The following is a 17,720-nucleotide window of genomic DNA, read 5'->3' as shown; positions in this document are numbered from 1 at the left end:
GCTCCCCGACGCTCCAGCTCAAAGGCGAGTTCGTTGACAGCTAAGACCGGCCAGATTGCGCTCCATCAGTTCCCAATGATGAAATATGCTTGTGAAGTGCCCTGTGTGAAGCAGATCCGATCTCAGTTGAGCACCAACATTTTCATTCATTGTCTAAATACCCACGCCCGCCATATGATGGGATCTGCTCCTCACAAATGGGCGCCTCACAAGCTCATCCACCGTGCATCAAGAGAGACGGGATATGTTCCTCACAAAAGGGCGCCTCACATGCATGTCCACCGTGCATTGGGAACATCTCCCGTGAATAATAATTAATAAGTAGGGGAGATGTTCCCAATGCATGGTAGGATGTGCATTGAGGCACCAGGTGTGAGGAGCAAATCCGGTCTCGCATTGGGAACATCTCTCGTGAATTATAACTAATAAATACGAGATGTTCCCAATGCATGATAGGATGTGCGTGTGAGACATTTGTGAGGCACTAAGTGTGAGGAGCAGATCCGATCTCGCCCGCTATGCCAACCTACCTATCCCACTCCCTACCATGGTTTTTAAAAACGAATCGGTCAGGGTCCGGTTACCGATTCGAACGGTTTGACCGTTTGACCCGAACAACCAGCCCATTTTGACAAAAAAAATAAAAAATTAAAGAACGGTCAAAACCGTTCGAATGGTTAATCGGCCGGTTCAACGGTTTACTGACCAAAATCAACGGTTTTGGTTTTGAGGGAAAATATGGTTTTGGGGAAAAACGGACCAAGTGACCGGTTCCCGGTTTTTCCGATCCAGTCCGGTTTCGAAAACCATGCTCCCTACAACCAAATTCAATTTCAATTTCTCTCCCTCTTCCATAAAATAAGGGTACAAAAGTACAGTACAACAGCCAAAACAGCTTCAGTTGCTTCTATATCTCACGGCGACCCATTAATTAACCCCCATGGTCCTGGGCCCGGGTCTGGGTGTTTGTTCTGCATCCGCATTAACAATTTGACCACGCAAAACAACAAAAACAAAAGCGAGACACCTTCAGAAAAATCATACTTTTTCTTCCCGTAAGCTAAAGATAATTAATGAATCCACAGGACAAACTTCTTCTCAATTTTATATACTTTTTCCCCACCAATCACTAACAATTCTAAATTTCGATTAAAAACTCACATTTCACAAATAACAAAGATTGAACTTGGATTACAGCTGACATCCCATGAAAGAAAATTCTTTTATATAAAACAAACATAAAATCCATCAAATTGGTCGACTTCCAACCATAAAAATAATTCATTCCAATTCTATAAAAATCACAAAACAATTAAATAAAAAAAAATAAAAAAAAAAAGAAAGAAAGAAAACATGGCGGGTCGTTCAACTTACGGTGGGTTATCTACCCAGTTCCTCTATTTTTCTTCAAGTCTTCAACCCTCCTCCTAAATTAGGTGCCGGGAGCAACAACCACGGGATAATAAGAACAAATCATCCACTAAGGTGTGGCAACAGCCGGAGGAGTTCGTGACTCCGTGGGAGGAGTCTGGCCATCTGATCCCTTTGACGGGTCATCAGACGACTGACGTAAACCATCATCCGTCTCCGTCCGATTAATATCCTCCATCATCCGCAATACTACCTGAATATCAGGCCGTTGAACAGGCACAGTCGACACACAGGCCATGGCTATCTGCAGCAGCTGCACCATCTCTTCCTCTATATTCTGATATCTCGTCAGCTCCACATCGAATACCTCAGCCGTCCATTCTTCTCTCACCACTGACTGGACCCACCTAGGCAAATCAATCCCTTCCTCACCAAACGATGCCTGATTCGGGGCCTTCCCCGTCAACAGCTCCAGTAACAATACACCGAAGCTATACACGTCCGACTTAAACGTCACCTTCCGGGTTTCCACCACCTCCGGTGCACGGTAGCCCGCCACTCGGTTAGGAGGCGTGGACCCCCCGAATACTGGATTCAGTCCGAAGTCCGCGATACATGCGCCCAGATCGGATCGGAGAAGAATGTTGGACGCTTTGATGTTGCCATGCACGATTTTTCCCGACACGTGTAGATGAGCAAGCCCACGCCCGGCACTCAGCGCTATCTTCATCCGGTTATCCCAGTCCAGTGGCGTACGGCCCGAACCTCTGCTTCCTGTAAAATCACCACCAAAACACAGACTTAATTACAATTTTAGTCCAGCGGTAAAACGGGAAATGAGGAGAGAGCATGAGTAATGTTGGTCGGTGGAGTTTCAAGCCAGGGTATGTGAGTATGTGAGTGGCAGAAAAGGTAAATATAACAAGGAAATCAGGTTAGTTCTTTCTCTAAATTGAGCGCACAATGGCACATTCCAAAGCGTACGCCGAGGTGCGAATTTTCTTGGCACTATTCTATGGAGGTTCGAATCAAGCAATAATACTCGAATTTTTCTCAGAGAAAATTTCGGATGATATCTGCGCACACTGCGCTGGTTTAGAGAGATTCTTTTATTGGTTCAATTTTCGAAATGCCACTTTTTTCATTTTAATAATTAATTAAAATTAAAAAATGAAAAAGAGGAATTTCCATTACTGTAACAGCTCGAGCTTCCATACCGTTCGCCAGAGATAAGCAAGAGAAAGAGAAGGAATCCGACTTAAAAAAGAAAAAGAATCGTACCGTGCAGAAGAGCAGACAAGCTTCCGGCCGGCATGTAATCGTAGACAAGTAGCTTCTCGTCCTTTGAGTAGTAAAAAGCCCTCAGAGGAACCGCATTTTCGTGCTTAATCTTCCCCAGCAACTCCATCTGCATCTCGAATTCCTTCTTTTGTATTGCGACATCCTTGAGTCTCTTCACCACCACGGTCGTCCCTTCCTCCAGAACCGCTTTATATGAAGTACCGACACTTCCCTTCCCCAAAACCTCCGCGGAAGCTCTCAGCAGATCCTCGAGGTCGAAATTATAAGCCCCGCCATCGAAGAACACTAGTTTGTTTCTCTCGGCTTCCGCCACTCCACCTGCCACATCGTCCTTCGATGACGAAGTGCCCACCTCTGTAACCACCGACCGAGGTGCAGACTTCGGAGGCTTCGCGGCATTTGGCCGCCGCTGCCGCTTCCGCAAACAGAGAACAAGAATAAGAAGCAAGAGGAAAAGAATTATGCCCGCCCCAACAGCAATCGCGATAATTGCCGCTGTGGAGAGCTTCTTAGATCGTTTTCCTACTATTGGGACATTCGACGTCGGTGACGGAGCCGGAGAGACGAAAAACGGATTGCAGGCGTTCAACGGTCCGCCGCACAGATTTAGATTGCCGGAGAACGACGACGCCGGGAATTTCGCTAGAGTTTCGGGGATGGAGCCATTGAGGTTGTTATTAGACACATTGAAGTCGACCAAACCGGAGGGATTAATGCTGGGGAGGCTACCAGCGAACCCATTGTTCTCCAGGAACAGTCCAGACAAGTGGGTCAGGTTGTTGACGGAAAATGGAATCTTCCCGGTGAAATTATTGAACGAGAGGTCCAAACGCACGAGCCGAGTCAGCTGAGTAAGGCTAGCGGGGAACTCACCGGAGAAGAGATTGTGCTGGAGGTAAAGATTGCGCAATAGCTTCAACTGAGAGAAATCGGCAGGGATCTCGCCGGAGAGATGGTTGGAGCGGAGACTAAGAACACGCAGCTGAGAGAGCCGACCGAGAGTATTGGGGGAAATCTGACCCATAAGGCCGACACCAGGGAGACGGAGAATGACGACATGCGATTGGTTAGCGTCGCATTCGACCCCGACCCATGAGCAGGCAGAAGCAGAGGAGTTCCACTGAAGGCGATTGGCGTGAGGGGTGCGAGAGATGAAATCCAAGAGAGCTTGCTTATCTTGTGTCGGCTCGGAGTAGACCTGACGACCCAGCAAGAACAACGATAGGAAAAGGACAAAGAAACCAGAAATAGATGACAATGCCATTAAAAAGAGCTGTGAAAAGAGACGAGACAGGTACTTTGTTGTTATTAGATGGTTTGCAGAGGAGGCTTGTAATGGCGGTTTGGGGTTTGTTGTAAGGCGGAATCCCGGCGACGAGCCATATGGTGTGGAGGAAGAGAGAAGCTGAAGCTGAAGCTACTGCTACTCTAATGGAAGCGAGCGAGCGAGCGAGAGAGAGAGAGAGTTGGTGAAGAAGCGTAATAGTAGAAGTAGCAGGCGTCAGAGTCTGAAAGAAAAAGCGAAAAAGCTTGAAACGGGAAACAGTGGAAACAGTGGAAACTGGAAAGTGGAAACGTTTCTCTCCAATCAAATAAAAACATTAAAAAATTGGAATCGGATTAGATGATCAGGTTAGAGATTAGAGAGGTAGAGAAAAAGAAAAGAGTCGAATGCCGCATGGAGTCTCGGGGGGTAGATTTCAAAATACGAAAAAGCCCCTATCTTCTTCTATAAATTACATATAATACGAATACCAAAGCAAATTACCACTGGGTGTTGATGGGCCCCATGGACTGGACCGTGAGCGAACAAAGCCAAGTTATTAATAAAGCTGGCCCAACACAAACAACTAAAAGCTGTGATCTCTTATTGGGCATGTCAAGTGTAACACACGTGTCAAGCGAGGGAAAAACTTAATAATTCAAAATTTGTCGACCCCTGATCATGGTCGTCCAATAAAGACCCTTCCGTTTCAGTAGACGCTAGACAGTAGATCCTCGGGGTATTTCAGTCTTTTCAGAGTCGGGGCCATTGATTGGGATGCTGTCTGTGAATTATGAAAAGAATGGTGTAAGACTAAGTGGATTCTCAATTCCATGAGGAGGCATTTGTGGTTATATTAATATTGTTATCTTTATCTCGCTCAAATCCCTCTTGGCCTAAACAGAATTAAATGAAGCAAATTGGATGAAACAGTCCCCACCAACAAATAACAATCATACGAGGGAATCCCTATGCCATCATCTCCGGTGGATATAAAAGCTGGACGGCTCTGATTGCCCCCATCTGGCTCTAATTATTGACTGTGGATGTGGGACCCCATTATCATCCAGAACATCGCACCGTGTCACTCATGGATGGCATCATAGATGGTGGTGGCCATCGTGTGAAGTGTGAAGACAGGTCTGTTGCTTTAAAGAAACGAGCAAGGGCTCCAGCTCTCGATGAGAAGACATGGGAGAAATGGGCTCCTGACTTTTTTAAGGTACCCACACGGCCCACACTAAACCAGGGCCCGAGGCTGAGATAACACTGCTTCATTTACTCCCTTCTCTCTCTCGCTCTCTCTCTCTCTCTCTCTCTCTCTCTCACACACACAAATGCTTCTTCAGTGGCTTAGTCCTAGGGGAGTGGGGGCCCTTAATTCCATGAGCAGGTATTGAGTAAGGACCCAGTAGTAGTGGCCTAGCCATTAGGCAGTAGGCACCATCTCAATAGTCATTTCATTTATCGATTATCTGTTATATAAATGCGAAAGTAGTGTTTGCCTCCGATCATGACCAAGACCAACTCAGCTGTTGTGCCTTGTGCGTCCATCAGCAAGACCCAGGTCATTGATATGGACCGTCCAAATGGGTGACCAGTTGCATTTCTTAAAGGAGTATCATGATCATATGATATCAATTAAAAGAAAAAGGAGGAAATTATCAGGGATCAGGTTGGCCTAGCAGCCTTGACCTATCTATCCACTGGACAAGGCGAATCAGAAAGGCAATTGCCCACACACCATCCATCTCCATCAGTGAGGCGTAAAGAAGTTTGGCTTTTCCCACCTGGACCCTCCAGGCTCCAGGCCCAACCCGTCAACCACGACTCCACACGTGAATTAGGTCATGGTTTAGTTGCCGGACGTACACGTACTCTTAAATTATATAAAATATATATTCCATCCAGTATCCACCTCAACAAACTTGAACTTGTATATATAAATATAATGTAGTTGCAGAGAGATAGAGGCGAGTAACAAGTATCAATCCAAGCAGGATCCTCGATTTAACATGTCAACAAGGGAAAAGGGATACAAACGCATACAGCCAGATATGAGCATCACTGCATCAACCTTCCTAACTGCAATTGCAAATCCTTCTATTCATGAGCAAGGTTCATCAACACAAGGTCCAAGAACAGTTTTTGAGTTTCCATCTTTTCCGCCCCGCTTCCTCCATCAAAGAAGAAAAAGACAAAAGAAACAAAAGGCGAACAAGCTGGGTTGGGTGGCTCTTGGTTTATTACCCGTTGCCTCCCAATGAACAGTCAATGTCACTGTGATGTGGCAAGGCAATGGACAAACAAGTTCACGTCCAACCAACGATTCCATGGGTAAAAAAATAAATAAATAAATAAATAAAAGGTTTGGGACAAGTGACAAAGGCAATTCCATATCAAATATATCATTGTAATTCTTTTGTCATAAGCCCAAATGATGCAAGAGAATCAAATCCTTAATGAAACAAGAAAAATTTTGTCGCTGCCGCATATGTTACAGTTGGAAGAATATCTCAGAATCCTAATCACTAACTAAAACCTACAGCCTCTAGCATACCTTCTCACTTACCACCCAAATCATCCAAGAAGCTCTGCAGTTCCCTCAGACCCTCTGCAGATATGCTCCTCTGCACTCTCCGCCGAGGCTCCACCAGACTTGGTGGTGGTTTCGAGTGGAAGCAGACTACCACTACTGCTAAGTTGTCCCCACTCTTCCTCTTCAAGGCCTCGTCAACCAGCTCTTTACAGCACATGACAGGGTCATTATGCTCCTGGAGTTTACGTCGTGCAAAATCCACTGCGTTCTGGCTCCTAAATACATCCCAAATCCCATCACAGCCCATAATAAGGAACTCATCCTCCTCTGTCAACATGGTACTCATCATCTCAGGCTCAGCACTGAGAGGTCCACCATGCTTCATCCCTTCCATGTGCCAATCCCCAAGTGCACGGGCAACATTCAGCTGGCCATTGAGGTAACCATCATAGACATATCCACCCAAAGCTTCTATACGCTTCCTCTCATGGATACAAATTGGCTTGTGATCCCTCGACATCTCAATTGCTTTGCCACGACGACAAAGTACCGCCCGGCAGTCTCCTGCATTTGCCACCAACAATGATCTGCCATCAAATAAAAAAAGAAACATAAAACTCAATATCCAATCCAGTGTAATAGAGACGTACTGAAATCTCTACAATCAGTATATATAATATGAATTTTAAAAAAAAAACAAGCTTTAAAAATTACACCAATATCTATTGCTTTGTCAAGCAAAATAGAATAATAGGGACATCAATTTATCCTTCATAAGAATAATATATCATTCATAAGTTCATAACATTGTGTACATCAATGTTATCCTGGACAGTAACTCTTTTATCAATGCTAAATGAGTAGGCTAAACAGGGGCCAATCCATCACCCAGTGAGATCTGTTTTTGACAATGGAGACTAGTGGTAAATATTAAGCTATTAACCACTAGAAGTGTGTCACATTCCTGATGTTCCATGAACCACTGTTGCCAAAACAGGTAAAATGTTTTCAGGAACGTGTAGGGGTACCACACAAATTTCACAAAAGTTTTACCTATTTTCACTCCAGCTATGGCACCAAAAAAAAAGTGCAACTTCAATTAAATGAAAGACTAGTTTTTAGATAGTAAAATATGAATGCTAAAATTAACAACAGTTTTATCTTAGGAAATATTTCCAATTTTTTAAGAAAATGACATAATAGCCTCCAGAAGAAGGCTTAAAACTATAGAATCATACTTGTTCTTCAATTATAGAACCAAGGCAGGCTGCTGAACTGTAAATGCCTTGTCAATTGTTCTTCAAAAGTACAAGGCACATGCCTCATTTATCAACCCCATATCACCTAAGAAATATGATTGTAATAAGGAAAAACTAAATTCTAGGCTAGTTCCCTGATTTTATATACCAATCAGCATGGATATAGATTGAAGAAATAGCAATACTCCTTGATATTAACATTAACTTCCTCTCAAAACATGGCAAACCATCATATTTAAAATACAATAGCATTTTAAATCAATTAATCTTAATATTTCAAACACAATACTACAACAATAATAAGTGTTTAATAAAGCAATTGAATTTCAAAAAAATATATACTAGCAACTAAAGAAGGCTATAATATTACTAATAAAGTAATGAAAAGGAAACAAGATCAAGAGCTTGAGTCTTTTTATGTTTAATGTGTGGGTGTGTGAAAGAGAAAGGGAGGGAGACTAAAAGGACGAAAACTCTTTATCCTTCTTTCTTTTTCTTTTCTGAAAACCCATGGATCTTTTATCTTTTAACTTTTAAATTGCAAAATCCTTAGCCAAAGCATATATAATATACATATGACAAGATGTATTAACTTAGTAGTATGTAACCATGGCAATAATATGACAATAAGGTGCCTACCTAGTAATTTTTGTTGCATAGGCAAACACATTTTTTTATATAAACTACAGTGTTTAAGCTAGGTGCCCAACCAAGGGTGCCTTGTTGCCTTGAAGGGCACCTGTCAACTATGGGTCCTGCCTTCACTCTCCACCCCCTCCCACAACAAAGCCCCAAGTTTGCCTAGGGGAAAGAAATGAAGAGGGAATGCCATGGGTGGTGGTGATGACAGTAGAAAGAGGGATTCAATAATCTTAGCTTTTCAAGATGCAAAAAGTTTGATCCCAGAGTGATTTTGGCCAAAGTGATGCCAGAGACAGCAGAGTGATTGTTGTTTAGAGAATGGACTCCTAGGCATCATGGCTGTGGGCACAAAGAAAAAGGGGAGGGGTTTTGTGAACACCAAACTAGGAGAACTATTCACATGTTGTGGAGGGTAGAAGTTTTTCTGGGGCGGCAGAGATGCGGAGGTGGCCAGTGGAGGGAGTTGGAGAATGGAGGGGAAATTTGCAGACTACGTTGTTACAGAGTTGGGGGGACGATTTGAGAAAACAATATCTAAGGAGGTGCCTGGTGGACAAATTTGAAGTGATCCCTCTTTTCTATAAAAGAGATACAAGCTAAGTTGCAGAGGGTTTGGAGGGTGGAAGCACAGTTGCAGGTGAGGAGACTCGTGAGTGGGTCACTTCTGGTATGTTTCATCTGAATAGAAAGCCTTATGTGCTGATTCGACCAAGCTTCTTGTGAAAGGAAGAGGAGAAAGTTGGGGTTTCGGAAATAGACAGAGGAAAGGGAAGAAAAGGAGAAGAAGGTCGACTAGGATAGTGATTCATAACCCTAGCCGCCTGCCCCTCATTCATTTTCCAATTAACTTAAATATGAGATATTACAAAGATGCCCCTAGTAGGGTGGCAACTCAAACTAAGTACTTACAATTCTTTTAAAAATAACAAACTAATGGGCCCAGGGCCCAACTTCTTAATTTAAAAGAAAACAAACTAAACATAAATCGGCCCACTCAACACTCCCCCTCAAGTTGGGAATAGATGTCACACATTCCCAACTTGCATAGATCATGTTCCAACTTATTCTTCGCAACACCTTTTGTGAGAACATCAGCAAGCTATAGATCAGAAGAAACGTATGGAAGACAAACTTCTCCAGAAGAAGTTACCCTTTCTCTGATAAAATGACCATCTACTTCAATGTGCTTAGTTGGGTCATGTTGGACTGGATTATGTGCCATGGCATCATAGGTTCTTCTGCCTGTACACCGATTTCTTCTAACAGAGAACGGATGTGCCATGTGCCATGGCCCTATATTCCGCTTCTGCACTTGATCTTGCCACAACTGTTTGTTTTTTACTCTTCCATGAGACTAGGTTACCCCCAACTAGGTGCACACTCCTGAAGTTGATCTTCTGTCATCAAGGCATCCTGCCCAATCCGCATCTGTATAGGTCTCTAGCTTCAACTGTCCATGATCAGTAAACAGTATGCCTCTGCCTGGATGTCCCTTCAAAGAAGCAAGGATTCTGTCAACTGCCTTCCAGTGCTAGTCTCATGGAGCATGCATGTATTGACTCACTACACTTACTGCATAGGAGATGTCCGGTCTTGTCATACACAAGTATAGTAGCCGACCCACAAGTCTTTGGTATCTCCCAAGGTCCTTCACTGGTTCACCTTCTGATGCACTGATTCCATGGTTTTGATCAATGGGGGTGCTAGTTGCCTTTGTTCCAAGCTTCACTATCTCTTGGAGAAGGTCCAAGACATACTTCCTATGGAGATACAAATTCCATGTTTCGATCTTGTAACTTCGATGCCTAAGAAGTATCTTTGTTCTCCAAGATCCTTAATCTCAAATTCCTTATGCAGGTTCCTCTTCAGACTATCAATCTCACTCAGATCATTCCCAATGACAACAATGTCATCCACATAAACAATTAGGATTGACACCAAAGATCCCCTGCGCTTCACAAACAAGGTGTGATCATATTGAGTTTTGAGTGTAGCCAAAAACAATCAGGGCCTTTCTGAATCTGTCAAACCATGCTCTAGGAGATTGTTTCAAGCCATATAGTGACTTCTTCAGCTTGCATACCTTTCCCTTTTCAGCATTATCATAAAAACCAGCTGAAAGATCCATATACACCTCTTCTTGCGGATCCCCATTTAGGAAAGCATTCTTTACATCCAATTGAAACAAGGGCCAAGAGAATGAGGCAACAAGAGAAAGGAGTATCCGAACTGGCGCAAATGTCTCTAGATAATCAATGCCATAGGTCTGTGTGTACCCTTTTGCAACAAGTCTTGCCTTGTACCTCTCTATACTTCCATCTGCCTTATACTTTACTGTGTAAACCCATCTGCATCCAACTGTCTCTTTGCCTTCTAGTAGGTCCACAATCTCCCATGTCTGATTCTTAATCAAAGCCTCCATCTCTTCCTGCATAGTTGTCTTCCACTCAGTTTGGAGAGAGCCTCACTAACACCCTTGGGTATAGACACTGAATCAAGAGAAGAGAGAAAAGCACGGTAGGAAGGAGAAAGTCCATTGTAGGATAAGTATTGTGAGATACAATGAGCAGTGCACTTTCTCTTCCTTTTTCTAAGAGCAATAGAGAGATCAAGGTTATCTATAACAGTGTCAGTAGGATCAATGGGAATTGAAATAGTAATGGGATCAAGAGGAATACCCGTATCCGTATCAGCCGAATCTGGAGTCTCCAAGGGATCGACAGGAAGTGGTGTGAGTTCTGTTGTAGTGGAATCAACCGCCTTATGGAGTCTCTGTCGTGAGTAATGTTGTGAAATGGAACGCAAAGGAGGTGACAAGGTGGGTGACATCGGGTGGTGGTCAAGCATAGGAGTAGACACAGGGACCGGAACTGGAAGAGGGATAGACTGCTGACTTACTTCCCCAAAACACTCCCCCTGAGAAGGATCCTTTGAGAAGAAGTATGTAGATTCAAAAAAGGTAACATCCATAGTAACATACCGGTTCCCAAAGACTGGATCATAGCAGTGGTACCCTTTCTGATTCTCTGCATATCCAAGGAAAACACATTTCTTTGCCTTGGGATCAAGCTTCAAACAGTAAGGGCCAAGAATATGTGCAAAGCAGACACATCCAAACACCCTTAGAGGAATATGAAACATCTCCCCCTAAGGAAAAAGAAGGCTGAATGGGGTTCTAAATCTGAGTACACGAGAGGGCACCCTGTTAATCAAATATACTACCGTGAGAATTGCATCACCCCAAAAACGAACCGGAACTGTGGCTGTGATCATCATGCTTCTTGCCGTCTCAACGATGTGTCTGTTCTTCCTCTCTGCAACACCATTCTACTGTGGACTATAGGAGCAACTGCTCTGATGGACAACACCATACTCCAACAGATATGAGGCAAGATGTCTCTCAAAATATTCCCTAGCATTGTCAGATCTGAACATCTTTAATCTCGTCCCAAACTGTGTTAGTACCATCTAGTGGAATTGCCTCACCAAGGATGGTACTTCATCGCGTGATTTCATCAGGTAAATCCAGGAATGTCGAGAGAAATCATCCACAAACAGGAGAAAATAGCGATAGCCACCCATAGAGGGAACATGATAAGGGCCCCACACATCCGAATGAATAACATCAAAGGGAGAAGAACATCTTTTATTACTAGGTTTAAAAGAGTGTCTACAATGATTTCCAAGTTAACAACCCTGACACTTCAAACTTGACAGATTCACAGACTCGAACAGTTTTGGAAACAAACAACTCGAAGAAGAAAAGGATAAATGACCCAGATGGTTGTGCCAAAGCATAATCTGACCCACAGATTTTGACTCGCTGTCTCTGCAAACATGATGGCTTTGGTGAAGAAGAGGAGCATCCAAGAGGTAGATTCCATTCACTTCACAACCACTCCCAATCGTCCTCTTTGAATCCAAATCCTGCAAAATACAGCATCCAGGACATATGCTCTTAGGCTCCAAAGTCTATAATCCAATGAGATCTCTCCTTACCTGAAGCAGAAACATAGTTTGCAGTGACGTGAACTACCTGTGTGGGCAAAGGAGGTAGAGTGAGCTCCACCTGTGCTACCTGTACCTTGTTGTCCGCTTACGGCTAAACTGGAACTAGTTGTATCCCTCTGATTCAGAAGTAACCCAAACCTCTCAAGCTCGGCCCTTACTACAACAACGGACTCCAAAGCAGCTGTAGTAGGGAGGGGGGAGTATCACCAGTAACTGCCATGTGCGCATTTCCTTTCTTATTCTTCAATCTGGTCGGCACAAGATGTGGATGAAGCTTCCAACAAGTATCTCTTGTATGCTTAGGCTTCTTACAGTAGTCACAAACCAAGTCCCTTTTGTCTTCCTTTTTGTTTTCATTGCCATTCTGTTTAGATTTCACAGCACTTACCATAGCAGACTGATCAGAACTGAGATTTTTCATCATTACATCCCTCATGCACTCCTCTCCTGACACAAAGGCATATGCTTGGGAGAGAGTGACACTGCCCCTAGAAAGAAGATGTTGTCGTGCAATGTCATACTCAGGGTTAAGGCCAGCAAGGAATTCGAATACCCTATACTTCTCTAAATGTCTTTGATAGGTAGTTGCATCCTTGGTGGTTTCCCAAGCAAAGGTCTCTAAATGGTCGATCTCCTGCCGTAGGGTCTTAAGGACTGAAAAATAGGCTGCAACAGATCTATCTCCCTGCCTTGTGGCAATAATTTGATTTCTTAGTTGATAAGCCCTAGTAACATTCTCCCTTTGTGAATAGGTTTCTGCAACCCCATCTCATATCTCCTTAGCAGTGTTTGCCCATAAAAAATTTTTACTTATATGTGGCAACATAGAATTACACAACCATGTCATTACCATATAATTTTCCTGCACCCACCAGGAGTTGCCAGTTTCGGGTTTCACCTCTTCACCAGTAATATACCCCAATTTTCCACGAGCCTCAATGGCCATCTTTGCAGATTGGGACCATTCCAAGTAGTTTGTACCATCCAACCTAACTGTAGTAATGGTCCCAACTCCGAAGGGGTCTCCAGCACCTCCCGCTAGTCCCATTTCATTCCCGGGCTTATATTCAACTCTATGTCCCTCAAAAGAGGTACAGAAAACAAACAAAAAATGCAACAAGAACAAACAGAATACCTTCTGGAACCAACAACACTCCTTTAGTGTCCTGGACTTTCTTCCCACGAAAGATTCCTTTTCTGTGGGATGGGAGAAGAGAGAGAAAAAGCCACCACCCTCTCTAGAAGCCTCCAAACCACATTGAACTTGAATCGCCCCTTACAAAAAACCTAGAGGAACCCTAAAAAATTAGGGCGCCACTACCTAGGTCAAAATTGAAGAGTCCAACAAAATCAGGACTCTTCCCTTTTCTCTAGTTTTTCCTGATTCTGATAAAAAAACCCTAGACCAGCTACAGGGCATACAGATCCATCAAGAAAATCCAAAAACTGGGCTTACCTGAGAGCTTTGATCAGCCTCTTAAATCTCCATGCAGTCGGCCGATCTAGGGCTGCAGGAGTGAATCTCTTCAAGAACCTTCAACCTGCTCTGATACCAAGTAGAAAGCCTTATGTGCTGATTCGACCAAGCTTCTTGTGAAAGGAAGAGGAGAAAGTTGGGGTTTTCAGCAATAGACAAAGGAAAGGGAAGAAAAGGAGAAGGTCGACTAGGATAGTGATTCATAACCCTAGCCGCCAGCCCCTCATTCTATTTATAATTAACTTAAATATGAGATATTACAAAGATGCCCCTAGTATGGCGGCAACTCAAACTAAGCACTTACAATTCTTTTAAAAATAAAAAACTAATGGGCCCAAGGCCCAACAACTTCTTAATTTAAAAGAAAACAAACTAAACATAAATCGGCCCACTCAACAATCTGAATAGGAATGGTTTAGGGTTTTGAGGGAATGGTACCAAGGGGTGATGATGGAAGGTTTCAAGCTGTGGATAGGGAGCTGGCTTCCAGGAATAAACTGTGTAATAGAGGACAAGGGATATACAAATATGTGTTGGATCCAAGTCTTTAATCTACCGCTACACTTGTGGAGTCCATCGGTGGTCTGGATGATAGGAGGCTATTGTGGGGACTTCCTAAGAGTGGATGATACTCATTGGGAGAAGGGTGTTGGTGGGTGAGAATGGAGGTGAAGGGGAGGAGTTCCATTCCATTGTCAATGAACCCAGCTTTCGGTAATGCTCTGTATGTGGTGGTAGTTTGGCCTGAAAACCTCCATAGAATGGTCGTCAATGATCTGGGATGGTGGTAAGACCTAGGTAGTTGCAGGGGGTGGGGGTTAATAGGTGTGTAGCTTTCTGGTGAAGATGTTTCAGGGAGGCTTATCTGGAGGAGGTCGACTTGTGTCCATGGGAATTAGAGAACCGGTACAAAAGAGATGATTTTGGGGGTAAGGTCAGGAGTAACCTTTCCTTTAGTAAAGCACCGACGGTGGGGGCTTAGCCGGAGTTTGGTCATGTCGATTTGAAGATAGTAGAAGGCAGAACGGTGATCTCCATAGATTCGGCCGGTGTGGAAGCCAAAAGGCTCTTCCTACACAACTGCTTGGTGGGTCAACTTCCTGAGGGAGTTGACGTGAAGCGGGTGGATTTCTGGGCTAATAGAGCATGGAGAGAAGCAAGGGGAGTTAGAGTGAAAAAATTAGTAGACAACCTGTTCCTCTTCGTTTTTCTATTCAGATCTGAACCAAGGTGGGTGATCCAGAATGGTCCCTAGCAATTGGGGAGATTCAATGTGCTGCTTGATTGGTGGGGGGCAAGCGCAAGCTGTTTCTACCCAGAGTCGGAGACCAAACTAGATCCCCAACTAAACAAACCTAGATTAGGGGGTATGGTTTCCCTTTATTGCTTTGGTCTCCAAATGTAATAAGAGCAATTGGGGATGACTGTGGCGGTTTTGTCCAAACGGATGACTCTCCCAATGAACTGGCAACTTGTGAATAGGTTCGTTTGAATATAAAAGAATGGTAGTAATATCCCGAAGAAAGTGGATATCGTGGCAGGTGAGGTGGTGTTCTCGGTGCATATCTAATAGGAGGCCCTTCCAATAGCCCGTAGATGGAAGCCGGAGATTAAGGAAATTGAGGAGTATCATCCAATGCTGAGGCAATCGCCAGAAATCTCTAAAACAGTCATCCTCCTTGAGGAGGAAAATGAAAGTCTCCTCTAGTAGTCACCAGGAGAAGGCACTAGCATTCTCTCCGCTACATCAATCTTGGTTGGGGACGGAAACGTTGGAAAGGGGCATCGGTTTGGGTGAGGGTGGTGAGGGAGGAGGAAATGAGGTATAGAGGGATTCTCCATAAAGTTGGACAGTCAAGATGAGAGGGCATAGGGGGATTCTCAAATTTTAAATTTTAAAAAAAGGGGGTGATGCTTTAAATGTTGATTCCATAAAAAGACTGATAAAAGAATGTATTGAGGAGCTCCATGTGGCACAAAGTGGGGATGGCTATTTTCGTGAGAGGGTAGATCCGAATGTGGGGGTTGTGGAGGGAGTGGATCTATTGGATCGAAGACAGAGCCCCATCACCCCGAACCCAAATCCTAGAGTTGAGTCTAAGGAAGGTCAAACCTTAATAGTCGTCAAGGAACCAAGACCATGTGTCCAATCTCTGGTCCTGGCAAGCTCGAACTAGCTCACCCAACCGGCCAAGGGCCCCCAAGGGGTCTCATTTCAATTCGAGGCCCTCACCTTTGCCTAGCCTAAAATTCCTAATAGATGAATCTGGGAAAGGCAAGTTTTGCTCTTATTCGTGATCAAACTACAAGCCCGTTAGCCAGTGATCATCGTCGAGAGACTCTCCCCAACTTCCACTAGTGCAGCTAGAAGAGAGCATAGTTGAAGCGACTCTGATAGCAATAATGGTTGTCGAAGCAGTTAATGGAAACCACCCTGGTTCTCTGCAAGGAGTTGGAGAAAATGCCCGCTCGCCTAGTCCTAGACTGTTGCCGCCAGCTAGTGACTCTTCGGCGGTGCCAAAAGCGTTGAGAAAGAAATCATCTAGAAAGCCAATTAAAAGAAGTAATTCAGCTAATAATTCTTTGCCCTCCCTGTCTGCCTGGGCTAACTCAAAATTTTTGGGCCTAGGAAAATTTATGGGGGGTGTCAGTGGAAGGAGTGGAGGACACTATAAAGTTTTTGGGTGTAGTGGAGCAGAGGGTCCTAATGGAAAGGGGGAGTTAGCAACAAAAAAGGGGGAAATTCTTCAAAAAAAAAAAAATCAGGAGATGACTTGGGGGTTAAACGACAAAGAGGGTTGTTGTGAAGGCTCATTGAGGGGAGGGAAGAAATATTAAGAAGTGATTTTTGGCTATATTTCCTGTTGTTTCTACCTTTAGCTCAGCTAAATGGATTTGAACCTTTTGTCTTGGAATGTTAGAGGTTTAGGGTCTTGCAGGCAGAGAATGGTGCAATTGAAGAGAAAAACACAAGGAAGATCTAGAGAAATGAGTCTCTTTGCTGATTTCATTTACAAATTTGAGTTGTTGGACTCGCCATTACAAGGTACTAAGTTTACTTGGACAAATAATCAAGACTCTCCTACTTTGGTAAGACTGGATACATTTCCTGGTTTCCTCCAATTGGGATGAGTTTTTCCCATCTTTTAAACAGGTAACCTTGTCAAGATCTGTCTCTAACCACTGTCCCATTCAGCTGTTGTGTGGTTCCAATGAAAGAAGCAAAACTCCCTTTAAATGTGAGAATGCTTGGTTTGAGGAAGACAATTTTATCCCTATGGTAGGTAAGGTGTGGACGGATTGTCATGTGACTGGTTCCAATTCCTATATCTTAGCAAGCAAGTTGAAAGTAGTTAAAGAGAAAGCTAAAAGTTGGAGGTTGGAGAATAAAATGGCTATGGAGACAGAAAAAAGGGCATGTTTGAGTGTGTGAGTGAAGAAATTGATAGGGCTGAAGAAGCCAGTCCTCTAACTCAATAACAAAAACTGAAAAGGTGCCAAGCCAAATCAAAGCCTCAGTGTGCTTACAAGAAGTAAATGGTGAATGGAAATGGAGTTTAACTAATGTTTATGGGCCAAATGAGTAGGGGGAGAGGATGGAGTTTTGGGAGGAACTCGAAGGGCTGAGGTAAAAGTGGGATGGGCCTCGGTGTATGGGTGGGGACTTCAACGTCGTAAGAAGTGAAATGAAGGGGGGAAGGGATTGCAGAATTTCTGTAGGAATGAGGAGGCTTGAAGAATTCATTAACAGCAATGACTTGATAGATCCACCGCTGATTGGAGGGAAGATCACCTGGTCGAATGGCCAAATTCCAGTTATTCTCAGGAGGCTGGACTGATTTTTATTCTCGGGAG

The 17,720-nt window shown here is 43.8% G+C and overlaps 2 protein-coding genes across 4 annotated transcripts in view; both read right to left on the bottom strand.

Moving 5' to 3' along the window:
- Positions 1–1,143: 1,143 nt before the first annotated feature.
- On the bottom strand, positions 1,144–4,299 carry LOC148842802 (putative inactive receptor kinase At2g26730). Of its 2 annotated transcripts, XM_088959933.1 has the most exons (3): positions 3,972–4,299; positions 2,653–3,871; positions 1,144–2,145 (listed from the first exon to the last, which is right to left on the bottom strand). In XM_088959933.1, the coding sequence occupies exons 2-3, from the start codon at positions 3,695–3,697 to the stop codon at positions 1,481–1,483; spliced, it is 1,710 nt and encodes a 569-aa protein (XP_088816059.1). In that variant the 5' UTR covers positions 3,698–3,871; positions 3,972–4,299; the 3' UTR covers positions 1,144–1,480. The 2 variants fall into 2 exon arrangements, with proteins under 2 accessions (XP_088816059.1, XP_088816058.1); XM_088959932.1 differs by having other exon boundaries at positions 2,653–4,070.
- Positions 4,300–6,306: 2,007 nt separating this feature from the next.
- DBP1 (DNA-binding protein phosphatase 1) overlaps positions 6,307–17,720 on the bottom strand; it is a 46,761-nt gene continuing 35,347 nt past the window's right edge. For both annotated transcript variants that reach the window (XM_088958627.1, XM_088958628.1), the window contains exon 4: positions 6,307–7,063. In XM_088958627.1, coding sequence (XP_088814753.1) covers positions 6,502–7,063 — 562 coding nt within the window. In that variant the 3' untranslated portion in view covers positions 6,307–6,501. The remainder of the gene's footprint in view (positions 7,064–17,720) is intronic.

This window comes from Nelumbo lutea, chromosome 8, assembly GCF_056320005.1.
Source record: "Nelumbo lutea isolate HS-2025 chromosome 8, American lotus-T2T, whole genome shotgun sequence".
NCBI classification, from domain to species: domain Eukaryota; kingdom Viridiplantae; phylum Streptophyta; class Magnoliopsida; order Proteales; family Nelumbonaceae; genus Nelumbo; species Nelumbo lutea.
Note: the sequence above shows the minus strand (reverse complement) of the source record. Positions and strands in the feature narration are given on the sequence as shown.

Excerpts from the sequence above, each read along its gene's own strand:
- LOC148842802 (XM_088959932.1), bottom strand. The coding sequence starts at position 3,937 with ATGGCATTGTCATCTATTTCTGGTTTCTTTGTCCTTTTCCTATCGTTG. Across the intron at positions 2,146-2,652 it reads CTTGTCTGCTCTTCTGCACG|GAAGCAGAGGTTCGGGCCGT; the intron begins GTACGATTCTTT and ends GTGATTTTACAG.